General features: G+C 43.8%; 1 protein-coding gene across 1 annotated transcript in view; it reads right to left on the bottom strand.

Annotated features, from left to right (window-relative positions):
- Positions 1-25,995, bottom strand: part of DIS3L2 (DIS3 like 3'-5' exoribonuclease 2) — a 196,121-nt gene that overhangs the window by 65,103 nt on the left and 105,023 nt on the right. Inside the window, 3 exon segments of the mRNA XM_055817148.1 lie at positions 4,718-4,951; positions 8,830-8,937; positions 15,580-15,692. Of these exon segments, the coding sequence (XP_055673123.1) occupies positions 4,718-4,951; positions 8,830-8,937; positions 15,580-15,692 (455 nt within the window).

The raw sequence follows: 25,995 nt of genomic DNA, 5'->3' as shown, positions 1-25,995 counted from the left end.
TGTTTGGGGTCTTTGTGATTGTTTCCCTATGTTTCCTGCAGCAGAAATACTCTAATACTTCAGGAGTCCCACCAATCTTTTAATTAAACAAAGCTATTCTCAAAGATCACTTACTTCCTTATCCCCTGCAGCCACGGGACAGGACTGTAGGTAAGGTCTCCAGCGTGGTACAGAGATATCAAAACACAATTTTTACTACCTTTAAGTTACTCAAAATAATAGAGACCCACAGGGAAAAGCAACCCTTGCTCAGGCAATGAGGCAGTGATACGGCATACAGGCTGCGAGCAAGCAGAAGTGAGACCATTTCACTAGCAATTCAACCCTTAAATTTGCGTAACGTTCTCATCTTTGCAATTTTTATCCTTTCATTCTTCCCTTTTCACACACACACCTGCAAAGCTGAATGCCTGTTGCGCAGAAAACAAGGAGAGAAGCTATTTTAGCAAACAATTCAATGCCATTAACTGGTTTAACACAAATGCACTTCGGGTTGTTCTCACACTGAACTTTGGTCAATGCCAATGTTTTGAGCACCCAGGTGTAAGTGCGCTGGCAAAGGCAGAATCACCGGCACAAAAGCCACTGCTCAGCTCACAGACAGTTGTCATAGAGACAGATCAGCATCCCGGGGTATTCTCATTTTAAATATGCACAGAAATCCTTTTAAACCTGTCTTCTTGTAGGCATCTGTCCTCGTGATTCATTTATAAACTGCTGAAGCCAAAAAGAGAACCATTTATCAGCAGGTCTCCTCTAGGCAAGCTGGAGCTAAGGAGCTTTTCTGCAAACGATGGTTTTTGTTGAAAGCAAGTTTCTATCTGATTCTCTGGCTAGTGTTTCTAAAAGCTGTGGTTTGGGGAAGTGATCCAGCTTCAAAGTAACCTGGCCAGGAAAAAAAAGGAAAGTTGTGGGTTGTGCTCACTTTGGTTTTTAAACCAGGTCAGATCCCGGCTCCAGTTTATAGTGTGGGTGCACCACGAGCTGTGAGAGGACAGCACAGGGGTGGCATTTCATGGTCCTGGGCAGGAAGGAGTGTGGCGGGGGTAAGACAATGTAAATATCTGAACATATTTTCTCAGAGTCACAGTACCAGGCACCTCTTGCCTTTACAACTAAAAACTGCAGCTCTAAATGAGGAGGAAAAGAAATACATTAATCTCTGTCTGTGTGGACAAAGTTTCATAAGCTCCTTAGCTGCTGAAGGTGCAAAGACTTTAAACCTCTAAAACTCAGTGATCAGCTGCCTTCTGGAGCTAGGAGGCTGGCAGGCAGCACAGGAAACCATATTCTATGGAAAAAGCCCCAGAAGGGGCCTATGCGGACAGCAAGATCCCATGGAGTGACAGATATGCAGCTCTGGTTGCAAAGAAGGTCCACAGACCCAAGGTCCAATGCAGCAGGATTCCCCTACAGACCTCTGCAGAGGCATGAAAGGAACCGGGGTGGGGAAAGAGCGACAGGTATGTAGGTTGCCACGGCCTGGACTGAACTGAGGCAGGAATTCAAAATTCAGCCCCAAAGAGACACATATACTGCCACTGAATCCACAAATCCTAAGCTTTCAAGACCATGTGCTACCTCTGTAATTTGTCTCAAGGTCTTCTGCGTGACCCTGATATGTAATTCCCAAGTCATTAAAAAAAATAAAATGTATTATTTATTTGTTGAGCTACGGAGATTCCTGCTACTAAAATTACTGCTAAAAGATGAAACCATGGGTGAGCAGATGCTGCTCTCACACTAGGTCATACAAATTCAGCAGCAACATTCAAACAGAAAACATTCCGCTCACCATGGCACAGCCAGCCTGACACTGCTGCATCTTACTGGAGCCATCCGATGCCAGCTGCAAGGAGTTCCCCGGTCAGCCAGTATTTCTGCTGTTATAAATACATGCTCATGAATGGCTTCATCTGAGAGATGTTCTTAGTTTTGGGGAATAAATCCTAAATTATATGGATACTATGGGCTAGATCCATATCATTCCAAAGAGGGAACGGCAGCAGACAGGGAGCACCACCCCAAGGCCAGCATAGCCAGTGGCAAAGCAGGATGGGAGATTCTTGCCCCCTTGGTTTTCTTAATAACAACAGGAAGCACAAGAGCATATTACACTGAAAAATGGCAGGGTGGAAGTAAGAAAAAAATCCGTCACTGTTCAATCAGGAGTGACCCCAAGGCAGAAGCTCTCAAGCATAATGCGATATATAGGAAGAGGGCTCACATCCCCTGGAAAAAAAGAAGCACAGAAGTCATCCATGGCCAGCCACCCCCTCCCTTAAGACTGTGGGATGATCATTTCCTTCAGTCACATACTTATTTGTAATCTGATAATTCATTGCCCTTAGCTTCCTGCTGGAGTTTGTCTTCCATTGTTCAGGATTTACATTACTCACAGGAAATCAGTGAGAGGTCCAGTGATTAGAAAGGTGTGTTTTCCATTCGGACCCACCCTTGCTCGCTCACTTGGGGCTGGAAGTCGGACCCAGCGCACAAGTGCATCCGTGGGAACTCAGGGAAGCAGGGGAGCAAAGGCAAAGGGACTCATCTCCTTCTATTAAAAGCTGCAGATTGCTTTGTCCAGCCATACACCGCTGGCCACCTCCACACACCTGTCCCTCACATACTGTTTGTACTCAGGCCTTACTGTAACTGCTTTCATCATGTGCTGGGAGGGTGTAGTTTATGAAAATACAACTATCAAGGCAGTACTTGAACAGAGTAAGTACGGTTAAAGTGTCCCCTGCACTAAAATACACTTCCTTCTTGAAGACCATTACTTCTCGCTGACACTCTTGCCAGCGAGAAAGATTCTGCACAGGACAAAGTGCCACTTGTGAGATATAACTCACTTTATCACGTTGATTAGGAACTAGGCTGAGCAGGCATCAGCCCTCTCTGATGCCCTTAGCAGTGGCTTTTAACCTGGGTCTCACAAATGATGCTCCAATATGTTCTCTTTAACAGCTCCTCTGTAACAGCAACAGAGCAGAACAAAACACCGCTAATCTTTTATGGGGTATCACCAGAACAGGATGCTTCCCTAGCCAAATCTTCCCATTGAAAATGTCACAGCTGTTTTAAAACATATTTTCCCTGAGGTTAGTTTGATAACAGGTACTCGGGCACACATGGTGACTGCTCAGCACTACACTGTAGTGACTTGTGGAACGCAGCTGGTGACCTTTCTGGACCACAGCTCCCAGGCACTGTGGACTGCTGTTCCAGCCCAAACCTCTCCAAGGCTTCCCAGTTAGCTCATCAAGTGCAAAGGCTGGATTTTTTATGTTTCTCTAGCATTCAGAGCGTGCTTGGGAACAAAAGCCCAGCTTATTAGCCATTGTGTGATAAACCTCAGAAGGAAGCCTCTGTTCTGAAAGAGGTTCAACAAAACTCTGCATGACTTCAAAGTGGGAGTCTGATTTCCAAAAATTATTTGAATATAATTCTAAGAATTATTTCCTTTGAGCAAGGAGGGACCTTGAGCAAATGCCCTTGCTCCAGGGTCACTTATATGTGTCTAGCCAGTCCTCCAAGTCCTCCTACAACAGATGTAGGCAAGATGGCCTCGGGCACCACCATGCCTACAACAGTAAGTTTACCCTAAAGTATAACCCCGATCTCCTCTACTGGAATTCAAGATACAAATGTGTCATCTTGTCCGTCTTAGACATGGGTAAAAGCACATTGCCCTCCTCTTCACAGCAGCTTCGCCAGACTAAGCCACGTGCTCTACTGGGGAAGGTCACTGATTACAGACACTCCTTGATCTCGTTGCTCTGTAATGATTTCTCTAAAACTAGACTTTCCTGCAACTGGAGACCACGCTACAATGCTGAGTAAAATGTAAGGGTTACAACATACCTCTTGCATACAATAGCCCTGTTTACATATTTCAGTACGCTAGCTTTTTTCTCAGCAATACCCTTACGCTGACTCATGCCCATTTTGCACAACGGAACAATAGAGCTTCCTTATGTTAGGAAACCATTTTGTCTCCTGCTCAGGAAAGCCACTGGGTTCTACAAATTACTGGAACCTCCTACCCAAAAAAACTGTCCGAAGCCATCTCAGAGCAGCTGAACCTCAGATGCAAAAGTATTTTTGCTGTGATAATCTAAAATATCTGGATCTACTTGTAAAATAGAAGTGACACACACCACAGCTGATATAAGATTATTTAAATCACCCCAGACAGAAAACCCCCTTGCTAGTATTTCTTTCTCTGAAACACACCCAATACTTCTAAGTACTAGCTTAGATAACATTTAGTCATCTTCCCTGCACAAAGAATTGCTACGAAAGCTGTGGAAAACATGAGTATTGCAAGCAGAGAAACAAATATGAGGATGAGCCTTTCACAGTGCAACGTGCACTAAGGGTATCTGAACTGCCTGACAACGAATGACACCGTCATGATTTGTTTCACTGTATGAGTTACCCAGTCCACCAGGCTTTAGGATTTTGAAAAATGCTGAAAGATGAACCACTCCTTGAAAATCGGGGACTTTTTCTTTCGATCCTACTTTACTTAGTGCTTTTGGTACTTAAGTTGATGCTGCTCTTGAGATGCTGGCACACAAACCTGCCTTTCTATTCCAGCTGTGACTTTTCCCTGAAGTGTTTTTAGACTGATCAGGAAAATCTTAGGGAGTACAATGTGAAATTGCTTCAGTGGAGCAGAAGCCCCTTTCAGGGGCTGGACTACACTCACCTGGTCTAAGCGCAGAGCACCATCGATGAAGCGCTGTTTGCGGAGGTGCTGGGCAATTTGATGAAGGTTCAGTACAGCTTGCTGGATCTCGGCTATCGAGTGTTGAGGGGAGACAGGGGGTAGTTCTTCAAGTGAGAACACCTTCCCAGGGCTTTCAATCATACTCTGCGCATGGTCGTAGCTTAGCTTCACACAGGAGCAGATGACTGTCCGCCCAAACCATTCATCAAGGATCTGCAAAATTGGAAAGTCATCTGAGGACTTACTCTTCCACTGTACAGAAGTTTGGGAAGTTGTACAAACACTGGAAGGAACACCACCAGACCTCATCACTGACTCTGATCTTCAAGTGAAGATCTCCTCATACCGAGACTGCCAGGCCTTTTGCCCATATACATTCTTTAGTGTCTGGTAACATGTATATGCGCATTGTATTGTGCATATACATAGGGAACTGCTTGGATTTCCCTGTTCTACCTGGTTTCCCTCTTTCATAGAGCTCAAAGAACTACAGCCTGCTCGGAGTTGAAATCAGGCAGTTGACTCAAAGGTTACTAGGTGCAGGAGTGGCAACAGGCAACACACACGAAAGAAAGGATCTCCTATCCAAACCACAGCAGATTGTATTCCATCTCTTTAATTAAAGTGTGGCTAGCAGGCCATGAGGGGTTGGCTTTAAAATACTGCTTTCAGGACTACTGCAGGAACCCCAGTGTCTCACTAGCACTCGTGATGTGTCTGAGTAGGACTTTGGTGGGTCTGGAGAAGAGATGGCCCCTCACTGACCCCTTGTTTCTCTGATCATGCCTATGGTCCTAGGCCCAAACTCAAGCCAGGAACATTTCTGAGCTTCCAAAATATTTTGGAATCTAGAGGAAAATAATCTATAAATCACCTATAAAACTATTTTATTTTAAACCAGAAGCCACCCCCAGATGCAAAGCATCCACTTTCCACTCCTGCAACAGCTCTAACTTGTGTAAACTGGACAGTAATGACCCCGAGAGATCTGTTATTAATGTACTCAATAAACACCTTCTCACCAAGATTGCCTGGATGCACTGAAGACATGTCACATAGGTAAGGAATGGAGTTTGAGTGCATCCTGACCCATGCAGTCCAGTAATCCCTCTGTGTAGTGAGCAGAACTACCAGATCCAGCCTTGCTGCAGCAGGCTAACTTCACTCTACCCACCATCCAAATATTTCCTGGAAATGCCCTCTGTCTCTGCCTCCAGCAGCCATCCAAGCAGACTTTGGGTAACCATAGCCTTGGAAACCCCACCAGAGGAACAGGCTAGCTCTTCTTCTGCAGGCAAAGCCGCACAAGGCTGGCCGGCCCACATACCAGTGGCTGACAGATGGGCAAAGCAGTGTGGAGAAGCTCCATTTGGGGGTTGTGAGCTGGGACTTGAAGATTACAACAAGCAGCCCACAAGACGGGTCTGCAAGGTCTCCCCCACCACAGCAAACCTGGCGCACCCAGACTCCAGACAGACTACCAGCATCTGAGACGTTTCTAGGGTTATGTTAAGGCTTCCCCCAGCTTTGGCTGCTTTTAAGAAAAAGCTGTAGTCCCCAGCACACCATGTGATGGCAGCCAGTGTGGCTCAGCTGAAACCCTCCCATTAGCACAGTCCCTGGTGGTACGGGTCTCTTGTCAGGGTGTGACATAGCTGTGCAGGAGGCTGAGGACTTTCTCCCTGCAAGGCAGTGTCCGTATGACGTTCTGGCTCATGACAACAGTTTTGAGCCTTGAAAGACACATTGTTTGTATAGGTTGTTTGAGACTGAAGCAGTTTTTCTTCCTCACTGGTAGAAGGAACCAGCAGAGCTGTGCTTAAGACGTCAGCAGGCAACTTAAAAAGAGAGTTGCATCGTTTGTTTTCAAATATCTTTCTGTTGACTGCATCTGAACAAGAACGTGCTACGCTGTTCCTACAAACGCCCAGCTCTGCTTCTGAAGAACAGCACAGATGCAACAATATGGTTAACGCCTCTGCCTCTGGAAAGTCATTTTAGATACATCATGTCACACTATCCCACTGGAGTCCACCAAGCTATGTGGAGCTGCTTAGGCAACATTTTGTTACACTCTATGAAAACTAGAAGAAAAAAACTCCAGAACCCAAAAGCAGTAAAACCAAGAAAGCGCCTGTCCCCGAGAAAGATGATTGGCGTCATTTTATAAAAGAAACAAGAATTTAAAATCCCAACAGTTTATCAATATTCATAATCCAGTGAGGAATCTGCATGGCTTTTCCTTGGTAGATGCATTAGCTCTATACCTATTTGCTTTGGAACAGTAACAATGGGAGCACAGAGCATCTCTCACCTCTAGTAGGGCTCTTGCACTCTGCTTTGCAAGCTCGAGGTTACAATACTGCCAGGCACGCGGGGTGCAATCGAGTGCCCTTTGGCCTCACGTGTGCCTCACCAAGGAATGTCCTGTCCTCGATGTTGGTGTTCTCAAGGCGGTCCACCACCAGCTGAGGTTCAAAGGCTGTGCTGGGGCCTTTGACTCGCCTCCCTTTCACCCAGCAGAGCCTGGGAGAGCATGTGATCCTGCTTACACTGAGATTAGGCCATAGTAACACCTAGAAATACAGGAGACACATTCTGTCCCAATTCAAGACATAAGCTCTTAGAAGAATGCCCTGCTGGGCAAGAGCCCTACAACCACTTTTCCTCTTGGAAGGAGTAAATTCTTCTCTGGCTTTCACTTGATATTCAAATCAAGTGACCTCAATTAAGACTGCAGTCCTGAAAAGCCTCCTGGGAGAAACCAGTTTGCTGAGCTGGCCCCAGGCAGCCTGCTTTCCAAGGGGCACACCACTGCTCCTCCACAGAGCAGCTTCCCGAGCAGGCAGAAGGCAGATGCTGCAGCTCCTCTATTTTCTCACTGGTCAGACAGGGCTGGCCTGAACACTGAAAAGCAAATAATGTATATATTGCAGGGGACAAGAGATAAGATTTAATTAAAGGCTTATTTTAATTAAGACTTGACTATTAGCCATTCAAAGACCACTCAGAGTCAATAAAAGTCTCGCCAAGTAGCTACTATTAGAAAGCCTCATGAGTAGTCATGCTGTCGCTATAGGAAGTGGAACGCTTTTCACAATAAACAAATAAAACCCACCTCAGTGCTAGGGCAGGGACTTGCTGGAGAAATACAGGTATAGGACTGCAAATATATTTTGCTAAAGCACAAAACAAGATGCAGTAATCTTTAGAGCAGCATGGACAATAATAAGGAAGTAAAGTTAATCTTTGTGAAAAGTTACCTAATTGGCACAAGAAATACCCTCCACAGAGTTGCGCATGAGTACGACACTGGTTAAAAAAACAATTCGGAGTAGAAATAGTGTACTTCACATATATTGGAGAGTCCTCTGACAGCGGCAGTCTTTAGCCCTCCTTGATTAGCAAGGTGACCCTGTGATTACCAGAGGAGATTGTCAGGGTTACAAAAGAGTGTGGGAGAGGAATGAAGACCTGGGGAGAGCTAGCAGGCAGCTGAAGGCAGCTTGCTGCACTGATAGCCTCCAGAACTGCTCCCTGGAAATAACAAATGCAGAGGATGGAGCTGTGCCTTTGCTGAAGAGCTATCACACTTTATTTGGATCCATGTGATTTGCAGCTCTGAAGAAGAATGAAATTGTTTACCAGAGAGACCAGAGAGGCCACTGAGGGATACTGCCCACATCCACTGCATTGCACAACTGCCTATGAGCACAAGGCAGGGTTGGAGTCAGGGGGAACTTCTTTTCCCACCCAAAGCATTAGCTTTGGGTTGCTGCTGGAGATAAGACATTAAATGGATGGGTGACCTGGTAAGGAGCAAGAAATTCTCTGTTCCTGAGATTCACACAAATATTCTCCGTTCCCCACCATGTTGTGAGATTATTCCATCTGGAAGTTCCACGGTATCTCATCAGTAAGAGAAGATACAGGGACAGTTCTACATCCTCCAGTACTGTTCACCGACAAGTCCTTTGCTATCCACCCGAGTGTTATAGGGATGGCATTTTTATCACTCTGTTAGCAAGAGAAAGGGCCGGCTAACCAAGGGAGGACTGGTTAGCAGGATGACTGCCTGCTGCTTGAGGTACCTTGCCTTCTGGAGTCACCTTCCACATCACTGAGAACGTCAGTCTATCTTGCATGGGATTGAGACTGCATAATTCCTCACAGAGCAGCTTGGGAAGCATTGGAATCACCTGGAAGAGAACAGAAGAGAGCCTTGATGAGATATGGGCTTTTAGTAGATACCTGTCTGTGACCAAGCTTCCTTAACCAGTTGGTAAAAGACAGGCTTAACTACATAAAAGGAGAAAATGTATTAAACCTTCCGGATCACATTCTCTTTGGCAGCAGTGGCTACATCATAGCTCTGAGATGCATCACCCACGCCAGAGCTACATCACACAGCAAACAGTGTGCTGGCACGGACTGAAAAAGTAAACCAAATCCTCTGAAATGAGAAGAAGTCAGACACAGCTAAGGCCACCAATACTCACATCAACCCCATCCCTCAGCGAGACCAGAGGGAGCTGCCAGTCTCCAACCTGAGAATCATTCCCAGTGCTCCCTTCCAAGGAAGGCAGTAAGCATCCTGGTGCATCCTGCATCCTCAGCTATGCAAACACTTCACCCTGCAGCTTTTAAGGTCACAAAGTTTGCTCTGTTTTCCACTTCTTTCCCCTGTCATTTCAGCACTGGAAAGAATGAGGAAGACTCAGGACATCAGGAAACTTGAAGAAACATGGTCCTGGCAGCCAGGAGCTGAAGAGCTTGGATTTGGGAACTGTTTCTTGCTTTGATACTGAACACTGTGTAACTAGGTAAGTAGTGCAAGTCTGCTCCCTGCAAAGCACAAATGAAACTCTCCCGTGCATCACAGGAGTGGTGCATGGCTTTAATTACGATTGAGCCATGCTTTGCAGCACAGACAGGAACATGTAGACGTTGGTTGAGATAAACAAAAGCACCTGTTTTATGACTATTGAACATGGTGTTTGCAAACAGAGGGACAATATTTTACTATACTTAACTCTGTTTGAACAAAATGTCAGCCAACAGAGATTTCTGGCAGGGATTTTTTTAACTGTGTCCTAATTCCCTACAACTAATCAATATTTCTGCTGCTGAACATTGAATTAACAAACCACAAATTACTCACTTGACTACAGCAACAAAGCAAAAGCTTTGGAGCATATTCACAGTAGAGCAAACCTGAGCAGCTCCAAGTGTTTCTACCATCCCTGAGCTATTACTCAGGGGAAGGCTGCAGTAAAGCCAATATTTAGCAGCTGTTTCATGAAGCAAACCTAATTATTAGAGTTTCACATACTTATTTCCCTTCTCCTTATTTACATTTGTGAAGAAGCCGTCTTAGAAGAACCATGTTGTTTATTTTGAGTAGCAATGTGGGCTGGTGCTTCCCAGAAGAACATAGAGAAATGCTCTACTTGGTTGCCATAAAATATTTTAGCTATCTAATTTAGTTTTCATTTTGATTGCTCTGTCTACCACCCTGTAAATATAGCACAGCAGGAAGCCAACTGGCATGCAACTCCCAGCTCTTCCAAACTCCGTGACACCTATTTGGTGATTTCAGAGATAACTTTATCTACCCAGACTCCAGGGGAACAACTGTTACTTACAACGGTAAGAAAAGAAGTCTCAGGTATCCATTTTCTCCTCAAGTGCATACACTTCATATTTACCTTTCACTTTGAAGGAAAGACTCTTAAAATATTTAATCACATTTGTGGCTTGGCACCAGACAATGGCTATAAATCCATTCTAATTGCAGCGCATATTAATGCCAAAAGGTTAACTGTACGGTCTGTGATTGTCAAGGAGTCACTTACAACATGAATCAGCAGCACTGGTTCAGCTGGAAGGTCACAAGGGCACAGATTATGATAAGCTGTTTCCCGCAACACAAAGGCCGTCAACTCTGTTATTCCAGTTGTGAACAGTATGTTAACAATACTGGTACATTCATAACTCACAGAATCAGTACGTGAGCTCTGCCATGCTGCCAGGAAGGACCCACACCACAAGGTTATAAATTTAGCAAAAGCGGTGCCAACCCATACCAGAAAGCGAGACAAAATAGCTTTATAGACTATCGGAAATCCCTGCCTGCCTAAGATCACCCATGACCACCGTGAGACCCTGAAGTTCATGTCACAGTGAACAAAGTGCTAGTAATTTAATAAAAGCTCCCATGCCCTTTTCCACCCAAATTAAAAGCTGCAGTTACTAGATTTTCTGTCTCTCCCCTGCTCTGTGATTGATTATCTGGCGATGCACTGTACTTATTGAATATTTCTGTGCTTTAACACATCCTCTTTCCCTTCACACCTCCTGCAGCAGTAACAGTCTGCTAGAAAAATGCCTACATGAAACACGAAAGCCCATCCACAAAGAATAGCCCAAACAAAACAACAGGATGCTTGTTTTAAGTGTACTTGAGCAGGATTAATATCCGATTCAAGAGGCTATAATTCTATGGAAGGGCTTCCGGTGATGTGAAACACAAGCAAAGCTTTAACTCAGATCATGATTACAGCACTAAGCACTCACCAAGCAATTAGCTATAACAAACCTACTGTGAAATAGGGAAGCATCAACCCGTGCTACCCTTGTTTTACAGGAGAGAAACTTTAGGCAAAGTAACTTAACCCAAGCCTTGGGGGAAGTCTTGCAGGAGAGCAAGAATTCAGTCAACCTTTTCCTGAGCTCAACAAATACATATATAAGACATTGTGACTTTGCACTGAGGATATTTCAATCTTGCCTACCTGACTGAATTAAAAGAAAACACCTGTGTTCAGCATCATGGCAGTCTTGGTTAACTGCCTCCCTCTGCTTTGACATCACGATTCCTTTTCACACTCTACACTGAGAATAAATCAACTGTCACAAAGCACAGAAGTTTAAGTTATAAATACACACTTCCTTTCTCCTTAACATGATATGGTCACAGGCTGAAAGGATTCTTAGTAGATGCAAGCCCAGCATTTAACATACAAAGATGTCACAACTGCGTCACGCTTGGAGAGTGAGATGTTTCAGGAGTTATCCCAGGGGCTGCCCAGAAGATACTTTTGCAACAGGATTATCTCCATCTCTTTTTGAAGGAGACACAGGATGAGAGGAGATTTCCCTAAGTATGTCTTTAACCCAGATTTGCAAAATATCAGGGTTGCATAGCATCACCTCAAATAATCCCAAGGTTGCCCAGCATCTTTTAAATGCTTTGCCCTTCCCGTGACTGTCTGCCAAGAGAAACCAGCGTCTGCCAGCTGCCATGTGGAGTGCCACAGCGTGCAGAAATCCAGCTAGCTGACACACTGCCGAGGCTTATCACCTCCAGCGTGGAGTGGTTTCCTTAGCTAATTGCTAAGGAAGTGCCTATGTTGGGGATCACATCACTCAGCTTTATTTTACTGCAGGTAGAAATAAAAGTCACCTGGGCTTATACAGGGATCATAAAGCTGGAACAGGGGGGTGCATAAATGTAGCTGAATCTAGAAATGCAGTTGGAAGGACCCAGCAGGGCTAGAGGAAAAAACTTTCATAATGAAAAAAAGGACCTACAGCCCCCAGGAAATCCTTTCTAATGAATGTATCATAGAAACCAGGGCTGAAGAAAGGCTTGGGTGATGAGAGCTTGTTTGGTTTTCATCCCCCTCTATCAGTCAGACTAATAAAAGACATAATCTCTCCCCACAAGCCTAGCAGGGCGCAAGAGATACTGGAAAGGGCAGTTCCTTGAGTGAAAGGCTCTGATATCCACAATGCTCACAGCCATGGGTCTGCATTTCAAATCAAATCACAGGCAGAGGATTTCTCTCTCCCTATTTCCAAGTCCTACATGTGAAATCTCCAGCACTGCCGTACACCGCTTGAGACTCAGTGCTCTGGCATTGCCCACAGCCCCCCTCTGTGCCGTCAGCTCTCCCCGCAGGCAGCCCCACATCCCAGCACACCAAAGCAGTGGGCAGCAAGGGAAAGCCAAAGTAAGAGAAGGCACCACCAGGGCTGGGGGGTTTCCTATGCATCATCATCTCAGTGTTACAAAACACATGGACCTGTGACCAAGGCCAGCCACACTGCTTAGCAGCTGGCTCCTCTGCAAGCGGATTTGGTTTGGACACAGGAAGATCCAACCTCCTGCTTGTGAGAGCCCTTGGTTTTGTTTTGTCTCTTCGGCTAATAAAGTGCTTCCAGAAATCATATGTGAGTTTCCAGCCTCAGACTCATTCCTAGGGAGCTGGGCAGTGGGAGGTAGCAAATGCATGCTGGGATGATAAAACTCATGTTTCCCTTCAAAAATCAGAAACTTCTGCTGCAGCCAGGACCTACTTACTGACCAGGTTCAGAGTGGGTTAGCCAGTGGCTCGCATCAATGGATTTGCTGTAGCAGCTTTTCAAGGAATGGAAGGGGAAGATCAGTCAGTCAAAGGGAAAAGGGAACAAACTCTGGTTAAGAATGACCCCTTATTTGCACAAAGTCACGTGGGCAGTTTTAAACAACCCCATTCTGCTGGCATCTTGCTCCGGCTGCCCATTCACGCTTGGTTCGGGCTGGTTACAACCACCACTGACCCCCGAGGTGACGCCTTCTCCCACCACCAGCCCGATGGGGAGGGATTGTTTTAACAGAGAGTTTCCATCAGCTGCTCTCCCCAGAGCTGGGAGGAGGACACTGAGGTCCAACAATGGGGTGGGCTCAGCAAGCTGCTTGCTTATACACTAAAAGAGACTCAAAGGAAATAAGCAATTTGTTTATGAGCCAAGATTTCTGCTAAGAGTTGTATCAACACTTCCATGAATTCAGATTTTGAGCCACTCTTTATTACTCGGCCTGAGATTATCAAAATATCAACACCCTGACAACCTGCTGGTGTCAAAAGTGAGTGTCTCAAAGTCCTTGGACTCAATGTGAAGACAGGCTTACAGTTCCGATCTTTGATCTCCAGTATAAAATAGGACCAATAAAATATTATAGGGATTTATGGCTGACCTCTCACTCGAGCTGCTTCACACCTAAAATAACACTATAAGATGTGCCAAAAAAGAGGAAACTGTTTAGGTTTTCTTGCTTCTTAAAACCTGATACACTCTTCTTTCAAAAACTTTTGACTTTTATTAAACAGACCACTAGCAATTACACAATAACTCCCCTTCTGGATATATGGTTCAGGAAAATTAAACATGTGGCTTTATTTAACTTCTCTGGGAGGATTAGCATGGTGCTAACCTCTAGCAGAATCACAGCTGTCTTAGGAAACAGTTCCATCAAAGGAAAGCATATTTTCTACAACAGCCATGCTACCATCTTGTTTCAGACAGCCTGGCTGCTTTCCTTTGCCCATCCCCTCTCTCCTTTTCATCTCTTGCAATTAAAATATCGAGCATTTCATCCTCTAACCTAGTTTGCACTCATAAAATATATTTTCTGCAGGGCAGAAGTGTGGGTAAAACACTAATCCTGACTGCTGGGCCATGGTAGTTGGAAGAGCAATTGAAGATAACAGGCAACAGATAACGTATGTTGGCATCGCACATGACTGACTGGTAGTGCTGGGGGGAAAACGCAGTTTGAAAGAAAATTCAATTAGCTTTTGCATTCAACTAGATTTTCATTAAAAATGTCTCCTTTCTATATAAAAATCTTCCTTCTCCCTTTAAAAAAAATAAATCACATGCCTTCAAATCACAGTATTTTGATTTGGAAATACTGCCACAACACTTCCGTGGACTACAACAACCCTGGGAACATCCAGGAAGGAAGGGGAAGAATCACTCCTAATCCTAAGTAGCAAGTAGGATGTCTTTATTTATTACACAAAAGATGCCCTGTCATCCTGGAAAGGGCTGCAGAGACAAGGACTTCAGCCTGACTGAATGGGAGTGTGGGGAGAGGCAGATTAATCTGCTCCTATAGCCTGCCTCAATACTCGTCTGCATGCAGCTGATGCCTCAAGCAGACACAGGACACTACCAGCAGAGCTGCCCAGCTTCCCTACATGCACAGCGCCAGTGGTATCTGATGAGCTAGGAAGTGTTTCTGCACATTCAACTGAAAATGAGACAGCCACAGACAAAACCTGGATGTTTCCTTTCTGATAATGTTAAACTTGAACCTGTTAATTTCTAAAGTGCAGAAGTCAACTTTAAATGTCAGTTTAACATTTGATTCTGTTACACTAAGACATGCACTATTTCAAGTATCTTTTCACTGCATCATGAAAGATAATTTCTCCAGTATTTGGGATACCCCAATAAGAGTGCGAACATTCTGTTGTACCTCAAGATGTGAGATTGCACAGGGTGTTTTATACCCTGCTCTGCCATGCCTCCACTTCTGGGAGGGATTAGCTAGTACTATTGCACTGAAGAGAAAGACAAAACTCTCCACCACCACCACATCTGCAAATATCAAGCTCCCAACAGCAAAGCAGGTGAGCCAGCACGGGTCTGTTAGGCTCAGCACAGTACAAATGTAGCCATGCAGCTCTGGGTCCTGAACCAGCCCCAGGTCAGCAGAGTCCCAGTCACACGGAGCTGCTCTTGAGCTGGCAAGCCCTGGCACACCTGGGTCTCTGCCCACAGACACAGGGTCACAAACTGCTGCTTCACCCCTTGCTCTCTCTGTAAGCTCCGAGGTAGTCAGCAGCTATGTTATCTCTTGTGCTTGCCTCAATTTATTCATTTTTGTAGGTTTGCTGCAATAATAGCTAGGTTTGGCTGTGTGGGAGTCTGAAAACAAACCTTTAAAATGACTTTATGGTAAACGGAAGACACAGCTGGCAGATGAAAAAAGGAAAAGTTGTCCTCACCTTTTGCACTAGATAGACACTAGTTGCTCTTTCACTCGCTACTTCATCCAGTGCCGTTTCTTCCAGTACGAAGTAGCTTACGTCTGCGATGTGAACACCCACTTCAAAGTTCCCTGAAATTGAACAAGGAAGTCAGTAGGCTGCAGGTAGAAGCTAACTGGCGACATATTTAACTCTAACCCCTCTCCCCACTCTCCCAGTGCTACTGTAACCTTTTTGCTTTAAATCTAGATCTCACAAAAACGATGCTTCTTTCCATCTCTTCCATTGAGATGAAAACCACAGTCTCTCAGGACACTACCAAATTCACAGCCACTGGGGCTACAACATACGAGCGAATACGTACACAAGTGAATGCTCAAGTACAGCAGTAGATATGTGAAAACCCTTAAAAAACATGTGGATAAATCTTTCCAACTAGGAATCTGTAATAGTGAGCCTAGTCCTCATCCTTTTGCTGTCAGGCAACAGTAAGCAAGAAATATGGGACCCCACCTCACAAGCACACAGGCAATGCAGGACACCATTTCCCAGGTCACACATGCTTTTGGGTTCTCAGAGCTGCACTTGTTTCCAGCTTCACTCCTGTTGAGCCCAAATTGCTGCTGGTGACCTGGGAAGTATTCAATGACTTTGGATCAGGCTATGCAGAAGTGTAGCCTTCCACAAGCAGAATATTCCCACAATTATCCTGCCTTCCCTTTATATTAGGCTTTTTATCCTTTAATTAAGAGTCCCCTCTAGAAGTATCTTAATTCAAAAGTTAGGCTAGAGAGGAGCACTACTGAGGTTTATCATGAGGTTTTGGCAACAATTTGGATTTGGAAGTAGCAATCATCCTCAGCTTCGGAAGTAATTAGTATCTTGGTCCAAGAAATTCTGGTTTGCTAATCCTCAAAGCAGCCTGCTGACCTTTGTTTTCTCTGGAAGGGCTAGGCTAGATTTGAGGTGCTTATTTGTAGAATAGTTCTAAGTGCAGTGGATTCCTAATTATAACATTTGGTTCTTCAGAGGAACTCACTAACTTCTTGGTATCCATAAATATTTTTTCTTGTCTTAATTTTTTAAAAAAGGCAACGTAGTAAGATACCATGCTGCTGACAATCCAGTTTCTCTGTATGCCTTGCAAAGAATATTATCAAAGCCCTCCTCTGGAGTGTCACATTTTTGAAAGATAATGGTTCACAGCTGCCGTCAATATGCATCTGCCCATGTGCCCTTCTGATGGGTACCAGTGCTAGATTTCAGCAGAGTGGGAATGGAAACATACAGGCAAAGAGGAAGCGTGAGAAGGTTCAAGGTCTCAGGAGAGCCACCGAGCCCACCGTGCCCCCAGCTGGCAGTCCAGGTAAGTGAGCACCAACTTGTCCTGCGCGATTATGTGAATTTTTTTAATTTAATTTTATTAAGCCATGTTTGCACTTCGAGTACATGAAGTAGTATCTCGCTTTTTGAGCTGCTTTTGCACACTCGACAGAGCACAGATGTAAAGGCAGCAGAAATGCACATGGGAGATGGGAGTGCTGGGGCTGAGATTTGTCCACATAACCTACAGTCACCAGAAGGTCCTGCAGAGAGCAAATATGATGGGAGCAGGGAGAGGGGGCAATAATCCCATCGCACACCAAGGGACAAATTCCACCACTCATTAGAAAGCTGGGAGAAAAGACTGCAGATTAAATAGTTCACCTCAGAAAGCTGCCTACAGCTGTGTTGTGATATTATCACATGCCTTGAAAGCTGCCCTACATGGATTAGGCATCCAAGCCTGAAACTACTTAGGCAGTAAGTTTTAGACCAACAGTTCAACCAACAGGTTTAATATTACATGCACTTGAAGCCAACACACTCAAAAGGCAAAAAAATATTGAATACTTTGAAGTCAATATTGTAATGTATTGACCCTGCAGGCAAATATTGACTAAAGGAAAAGGAGAGGGGGTCATTACATCATGCCTTTAATCGCACTTTAATTCAATATGTGCACTGTTACATACATGAACTTTTTGTCCTCTGTAGAAAATTGACAAACCAAGAAAGATCTCATTGCATGAGATAATAAAACATGGAGTCAGCCAACAAAAACACATTGAGTGGACTTAAATTTCATTCAGGTTTCCCACCAGAGCTTCTAAAAGCTAGGGTCAGCATAAGCCCCCTGCTTTTGAACTTCTAATGGAAATTCTATCTAAATATTTTCTTACATACATTGACATAATGCAAACTGGCAGCTCTTTGGTTTGTCTTGCTCAAGTATGAATCACCCTATCTCCCTCACCCCAAAACAATTCAGACCAAGAGAACTTGAAGATACAGCACACTGATCAACCAGGCTGATTTCCCTCAAATCACTGCTTTTGAATGTGTTAGACAAAATACCAACCTAAGCCTGCACAGAAATACCTGCCCACCGCTCTCTCCTGGTTTATTTGCTAAGTAAAATGAAAGAGCTTTATGGATAGAGAAATACTGTTCACTAGGATTCTCTTCCAGATCCACAAACAGTTCTTCTAGTCTCATAAATTTTTATGACAAAGTCACAAAAGGAACATTTCACATTGCAAGTCTTGTGTTATTTCCCAAGGAGAAAAAGAAAATGTGGCCTGAATGAAAGGGAAAGAGAGTTAAACTTGCACTCATTTATTGAAAGAGTCTTGTCAGAGAGAGCAGTGAAAAGGGGGGAGAGGGTAGACACCACATGGACCACACACCACAGGCTGCTACACATGGTTTACTCTACATTCATTTTGACGAAGGAATCTACTTTTACAGCAAATAGAGGCTTCAAATCTTGGCATGTAGCTCTCCGTCACGATAGACTTTATGCCCTAAATTTCTTACAGAAACAAGTACTTTACAAACCACAGACTTGCTTCGCCCCAAATATAAAATTCTCCTACAGTGAAGCTAAATCTGCACAACAACCCCTAAAGCTAGGTATACAATATCAGTTTAAGGATTTTATTGTTTTTTTAAAAAAAGAATTTACATAAGAATGTAAAGGAGATTAAGCCAGACACTTCATACGCTGACATTAAAGCAAGAGCTGAAGGGAGCATCTATTGCAATGAAAAATGTTGAAGATGCTTGGATGGCTTCTTTCACTCAGGTTCTCTGGGATTTTTTCATTTAAAATCATTTCATCTGAAAGTGGGTGCAAAACCGTCACCCCCTTTGAACTCTACCACTACAAAGCTGCTACCTGGGAGATGTTTAGCAACAGGGAATGCAGTTTAGAATCAAGCAACACATGTTTTATTAACCACCTGTACTCTATTAACTCCTCTCTGCAACTACAGAGACACAGCAACAGAGATGGAGGGGAGACAGGAGTATTATTTGAAATTACACTACGGCATTGCAAAACCCGATAATGAGACCCTTTGCAACGAGCAGCTCTCCTCCAAGCTCTGCACATAGAAGCAGGGAAAGGGCTGGGCACGCAGCCATCAAAGCTCCTCTTGGTCCAATGATGTGTGCAAGAGGGACGGGATCTGTTGCCACCTTACTGCAAGCAACACAGTTCTGATGCTCTTGCAGCACTGCACACAGAGAAGACAATTTCCCTTTTTGTTTACCATCACATAGGTTGCCAGAATGGCACAATATAACGCACCTGTGTTTCTCCAGCTTTCTGGAAGCGTGGATTCCCTCTTGAAGCTTACCAAGCGATAGAGCTACAAAAGGCAGGTCTCCCCTAGCATGACACTGCACTACGCACACAGCAGTTTTGGAGAAGGTTTGGCTCCTTGATCTGAGAATCTAGTTTGTTTGAACCCACTCCAAAATCCTGTGTGTGTAACACTGATATGATGCTAAAATCCAAGGAGAATGGTGGCACTGCAGAGAAGAGCAAAGAACAAGCTGTTCCTTTTTAAATTTTTTTCACTGATGATCTCATTCTCTACTACAAAACAGTTCAAAGAACTTTTTTTTCCCTTCTTTATTGTGGAAAATTATAAACAAGAAAGCATTAGCAAGAAAGAGCTAGAAGAGAAGGAAAAGGCCCTTTCAGCTCCATAAAAACTGACAACCTAGCAAGCCATATCAAGCATTTGCCCCAGGAATTAAAAAGGTGAACTGAATGTATTTGAACAGTATGCAAGGGACCAGACTGGCAGCAAATCCCTCTTCCCTGTCTTCAGCAACCCTAATCAGTCCTAGCACAAATGCAGAGACACAGACCAGTCAACTTCACTTCACACCTTAGCGTATGCGAATTTTAGGACCATGCAACTTAAAAATGCAGCTCTTCAAGGATGAAACAGCAGAAGGTAATTCTCTAGCTTGCACACACACTCCTCTTCATTCCCATCTCACCTTCAAGCATCATCATTCTCAGGAGAGAAGACAAGCACTAGCAAGAGCATTAAGTCAACTTAAAATCTAATAGCAAGTTTTTTGTATTAAGCACCATTTCTCACACTGCCTTCAGCCCTCAGGGAGACACAGAAGAGTTCAAAGCAGACTGCAAAGTGTTTTCTCTAACCAGAAAACAGCCAACTACCTACCTGCTGCCAGCAGTTTGGGGTAGTTGGCTGTTCCCTGGCTGGACCAAACTCTTGCAGCAAATAATTACAGCTCTTTGCCATTCCCCTGCCCTGCAGGTACCATGCTGCTGCTCTTATCTCAAAGCAATATTAAGCACCTTACAAAAGGAAGAAAAACTTGCATAGAGACAAATGAGACCTCTAATCTACATGCATGTTTTGTTGCTATTAGCAGCGCTACAGTAGAGCATGGGCATTCATCAAGGCTGAAGTTCTCACATGTGATCATGGGCAAACGGGCAAGGACAGGGTCTACAACGGAGGGTCTCAGTTACAGAAGGGACAGCCAGAGGGGCTGCAGATAGTAATAGGGGTGGATGCAAAACAAATATAAATTGCATTGAGACTTGGGGAAGCTGCTGGAAGTAGCTAGAGGCCATCTTTAACATATGCCTTTAAATGAAAGACCTGATCCAAGCCCAAATATTTCTGTTTCTCTTTGGCATGTGTATGTACATCTACTATAGCTCAAGAGTTACAGAAGGGTCCCTCTTAGGATAGACAGAGGGGGAAAAAAGAGAATGACTGAGTAGGAGAAAAGAGCAAGCAGGAAAGCAAAAAAATGAGCAAGATGGAGAAGAGGAGGAGAAGAGTTTAATACAAAAATAGAAGTGGAACCATGGAAAGAGCAAGTTATATTTCTGCTGTGGAGCCTGAAGACAAAGGTGGGTGGCTTTAATTCTCAGCTGAGGTTACTTTTCCACCACAGGAAGCCAAATTATTGTTCAGAAAATCAGACAGTGTGTTTTACTTTCCTTGTTATTTTAAATTAAGTACTTAAATTTTACTTGTGTGTCCTAGGGCCATTTTGCCTTTTGAAAGTACAGTGCAACTGAGCATAAATCCATTTACTTGTTTACCAGGAAACCAAATTTTTTAAATTATCACATGAAGGTCCTTTAACCAACCAAAATGCAAATAATTACACCTTTTTTTAAGCAAGTAATAGCCTTTTTCTTCTCTAAAGGTCTCTTCCTTGAAATAAGCTCCCAAAAAGACTGTGGCAAAAGGAATCAGAATCCTGTATCTCAAGAGAGGGGGACAAGTCCCCAGGGAGCAGAGCAGCAACGTTTCCATCCAAGCATAAATATGACTTGAGTAAATGTTGCAACAACTTCAAGAGGAAAACCTCTCTGTCCAAGAAAACTAGAAGCACTGCCAACAGGTAACGATCCACAAAATACTAAATACTACCAGGCATTGCCTCCAGGAGATGTTCCCATCCAAGCCACTCTGCCACTGGTTTGAAAGAAAAATGTCCCACAGAAACAGCCCCCTTCACCCACCAGCCACAGAGAGACTTTGAAACCATCAGGAACTGGCCAAGGTTCCAAGATACTTGAACTCTTCTTTGAACTATGCTTAGTCACTTTTTTCTGGGTTTATAGCACCTGCAGAGGGGGCCAAGGTCAGGCCCCCACTTGCACAGGGCAAAGAGAGAGGAGCCAGCACGACTGCACAGCCCTCCAAGCGCCTGCACCAGACTGCCAACAGCAGAAGGGCTGGGTGGGGCTGGGCTTTTGCTTTGCTTCTAAAATCACAATTAAAAGCATTGTTTCCTTTCAACCTTTTAACTCTTTAGCCTTTACAGATCACATTTACATCCTTTTCTCCAGGAGCTGGACTGATGTAAAGACAAGAAAAACTGTGACATTTTTCATTTAACTGCACAAACTCAGGGGCTGCAAGATGGACTGAATCCTCAACGTTAGAAGAACTCAGATTGGCCCCAGTTATCCCAAAGTGAGAAACAGAGGGAGATCACAGGGGAAGGGGAAAAAATTAAATAAAACCATCTTCAAGTGTAACTCTTCCCATAGTGAAGTCTTGGCACTTCCTGGATTTCTGAAAGTATCTGAGAAACCACTGAGAGGAACGGTGACGTTGCAAAGCGATGCTTTCAGCAGTCCAGAGAGAAACAGGAAATATTCAGAGCATTTCATAAAAATAAAGCATGACAGGTTTTTTGTTATTTTCTTTATTCCTTCTTTAAGTGAAAAGGTCAATGTGGGACATCAATGAGTCTAAAATCCAGAACAACTCCTACCTGTTTTGTAGCGACTTTTAAAGCACTATTTTACTCAGGTCTCAAGTACCCCGACCTTTCTGTCTCTGGCATCAACTGAATGTTAGGGAGACAACTACAATTTTGCAATCTAATTTGGAATTGGCTCCAGGTAAGGTACAAAACAAAACTCGTGTTCATGAAGTGCAAGGAAGGACAAGTGAAGATGAAAAGCAGAAAAACATACCAGGAAGGGAACTCCTCCTAAGCAGAATATTTTCCAGAGTTTTCCATGAGCCACCAGAAATTCTTTAAATAGTTTCAGAATTATGAGAAGACTTTATCTATTACTAAATTAAATGCTGGGAGCAAGTCTTCCATGTGAACTGCATAAAGCTTTGTCTGTAGCAGCTAATAAATTCAGCAATGTCTTAAAACCACTTAACAATTTAAAATCTACCTTTTATACCCCAAAACAAAGCCAGGACACCTCCATAATGTGGCACTTCACACACCATGCATTAAAGGGCCCCGAGTTTTATACGCAAACCAGCAGAAGCCAAATCAGTAAAGCACTGTTTCAAAGGCTTTGGCTAAGGTTAGCATTTAAAGCCCCTGGCAAGGAAGGCACTCCCGCACACTGCCCAGCTCTGGAGGGTATGCTCAGAGATCGTTCTTGGTCAGCAAGAGGCATTCCCAGGCCAAAGGAAAGCAGAAGGGTCGATCCTCCCACAGGAACACAGGGTAGATCTTCATGCTGGTGGTGTTCCTCCAACTTCCAGCTGCCATGAGCTGGAAACATCTAAGGTCATAATCAATCAGAAATCAGGTCTTCAGACCTCACAGATCATACCACATTACTAAGGCAGAGAAACACAACAAGTGTCCTGTCCTGTGGGTTGCCAGTGAACCCACGGCAGCTCTTCATCACCTCGTGACAGGAGATGCTGTTATCCAGAACGCACCTACTGCCTACACTGTTCCTGAAAACCACCTTCAAACCTGATGTAATAACTCCAGAGAGGAATGAAAAAGCTCTTTTGTGCAAGTGGTACCACTGCACCATTAAGTTGGATACTTACACAAAGAAGGTATTCTCCTCAGGGAAAAACACTAAATAGTCAGAAGGACAGAATTTACACAGCATGTACAAGATAAAACATTTAATTGCAGACTGAAGGACATGGGGAATGATATCCAACAGAATAAGCACACTGCATAAAGGTTTGTTCACACTGCTGAGCAAGATACAAGCAGGAAAACACAGATGAAAGCAGGGCAGAAGTATTTTAATAGTAAAAGTCAGGCCCAGAGCACAGGAAAAATGGGGACAGACAGTATAATGATGGAAAATGAAAATAATGTGCCATTTCTTTGTTATATCAAACGTGTCCAGCACTGGCAGACTGAGACCACACACAGTAGTAGTTCCTTATGCAGTGATGCCCCCATCCCACCTTCTGCCCACGCAGGTTTTCTCCCCATTCCTATGCTGGTACCTGTTTACAGTGCAGAGGGTCACAGGTAAACTGGTCTCCTCTGTGCCCACAAAAGATCCTAGCAGACTTTGTGAGATGCCAAAATAGCAAGTTCCACTTAGAGGTTTTGTAAATTGTATTGATTTCTTTGCAACATTCAAGTGTAATGAGCAAAGTGAAGAGGAGTTACAAACTTCAAATACATCAGATTTATCCACCAAATGCCGGTACTTGCTATATGATCACCTCTGGGAGAACCTCTAGATGACTACTTATGACTTAGACCCAACATGAATCTTTGCTACTCAGAGTCTATCCCAAGCACTTGCCAGATGGATCTTCAACCCTTCACCAAGACAAGATGTCAAGCTGGACACCGAGGCAATAACTGTACTGGTGTGAACTCAGACCCCCGGCTCAGAAAGCGCTCTTTGCTGGTAGGGAGACATTACCAAGGCAGACTGCCCTTAGCTCTCTCAAGCAGTCTCTTACTAGCAAGGTTTCCAGTCAACATGATGGATGTAAAAGGCCAAATTCTGGTATTCACATCATGAATTGTTTTTTATCACTATTCCAAGACCCATTCAAGAGGCTAACTATCAGGAAACCAGCAGTCTCTGAATGCAAAGAGATGGGAAGTGCCACCCAGCAGCTTTCAAGATGAATTACAATCATTTTGGGTGCAGGATGTCATCCTGTTCCTGAAATGAAGGTTTAAGAGTGGGGAGGGATCAGCCTCTCTCTGCTGCTAGGTCAGTCCCTTTTGTGATATCTCTACTGTACACAGCAATCCCAGCTGAGTCAGCATTCCCAGGCACCGAAAGACACCTTGGGATTTAGTGGTAGGCCAAACACACTCAAGGTACTTCCACTGAACAGCCTTGGCATTTCAACTTTGAGAACAGAAAGCAGCTGCTGAGATTTCACTTTTAGCCATCCAACTTTTTTGTTTATTTTTTGAAAGATTTCCAAAATATTTCCATCTGCACCTGGTTTTACTCTTTGTGTGTAACTAGCATAATAGTCAACAATCAAGAAATACTCTAGTGAACTGCACTGTTAAGATGTTTTTCCCATTCAGCTGGGTTCTGAAACCCCTGCATTGCAATAAATTAAAAGTTAAAACAATAGCCCACTAATGCTGAAGGATCCTGCCATTTAAGGAAGTTGATAATAAAGAATAAATACAGCAGTAAGTTCTTTGCTACCTGCATGCAACAGAACGTAAGACTGAAGTTAACCATGTGGGAATGTATTCCCAGCTATTCGTACCCTTTTACAGTTTATCTTCCTCACACATCTTCTGATTCTTATCTGCTAAATTTACTGAAAAATCTGGTTTTCTCTAGCTCTATCTGGTCATCACCTATCATTTGCGGTACTTGTCTAAAGACTCTCCTGGCCCCTGAGGTCCTGTTTAGAGAACAGAAATCTTAAGTGAAATGCTTTTAGATTTGTTTGTACAGGAATTTCTGGATCCTCTTCCCATAATCCAGCTCCTTAAAGGCATTTGGGTTTTTTCTTCAATATACAATCAGACACTATTGTTTTTAAGCCTGTATCCTGGAACATCAGTGAGATCCATTGGGATGTGAAATCCCATGTCTGTCTTTGGGGAATTGTCCCAGGTCCTGAATTTATGTACTGAAACGACTCAAAGGCAACTTCACCCAGAGCATCTCTCCTCGCTGCAGGAATGTAAACTCACTTTTATGAGGAATTCTACTGGTATTTGCACATTTTTTTGCATGTTCTGCAGCCACGGTCTTCGTTAGATTAGTCCTTCATAGACAAGCCACCTTTCATTTTGTTTTAATCCTGTGTCTTTTTCCCCTACAGATTTCTTTTTGTACTATAAATAAAATAAATAAAAAAAGCTTTTGGGATAAGGTTGGAACCTTTATAAAATGTCTATACTTGATACAAAAGTCTGGTGCAATAAATATGAATTACCAATAACAAATCCTGCCCATTTTTGCTTAACCAAGCTTTTAACCCATCTTCTCACAAGTAGCTTTCAAATACATGCAAAGAATGTTTTAACAAAATACGTTCCAGCAATCAATGCTCCAACTAAATCCAAACTTCCTTAATCTCCACCCCAATACCTTATCATGCAGTTTAATGCACTTGTCTGGGGATTGGGCTCAGTCTATTTCCCTTTCAACCACCACCAGTTCGGAGCAAGCTCCCTATTTCCACTCAAGCTGAGGGGAGCCCTATTTTGTCAAGCTGTCTCACTGGTCTCAAGAGAAGTGTTCAGTGGAGGAAAGGTGATGCAATCTGGCCCTCTGATTCCATTCAACCTTGCACTTGGAAATTGGAAGTGATGTGTGTTTCCGCACACAACCCCATGTTACTCTAAAGGAAAAGGTAAAATATA

This window comes from Falco peregrinus, chromosome 12, assembly GCF_023634155.1.
Source record: "Falco peregrinus isolate bFalPer1 chromosome 12, bFalPer1.pri, whole genome shotgun sequence".
NCBI classification, from domain to species: Eukaryota; Metazoa; Chordata; class Aves; order Falconiformes; family Falconidae; genus Falco; species Falco peregrinus.
Note: the sequence above shows the minus strand (reverse complement) of the source record. Positions and strands in the feature narration are given on the sequence as shown.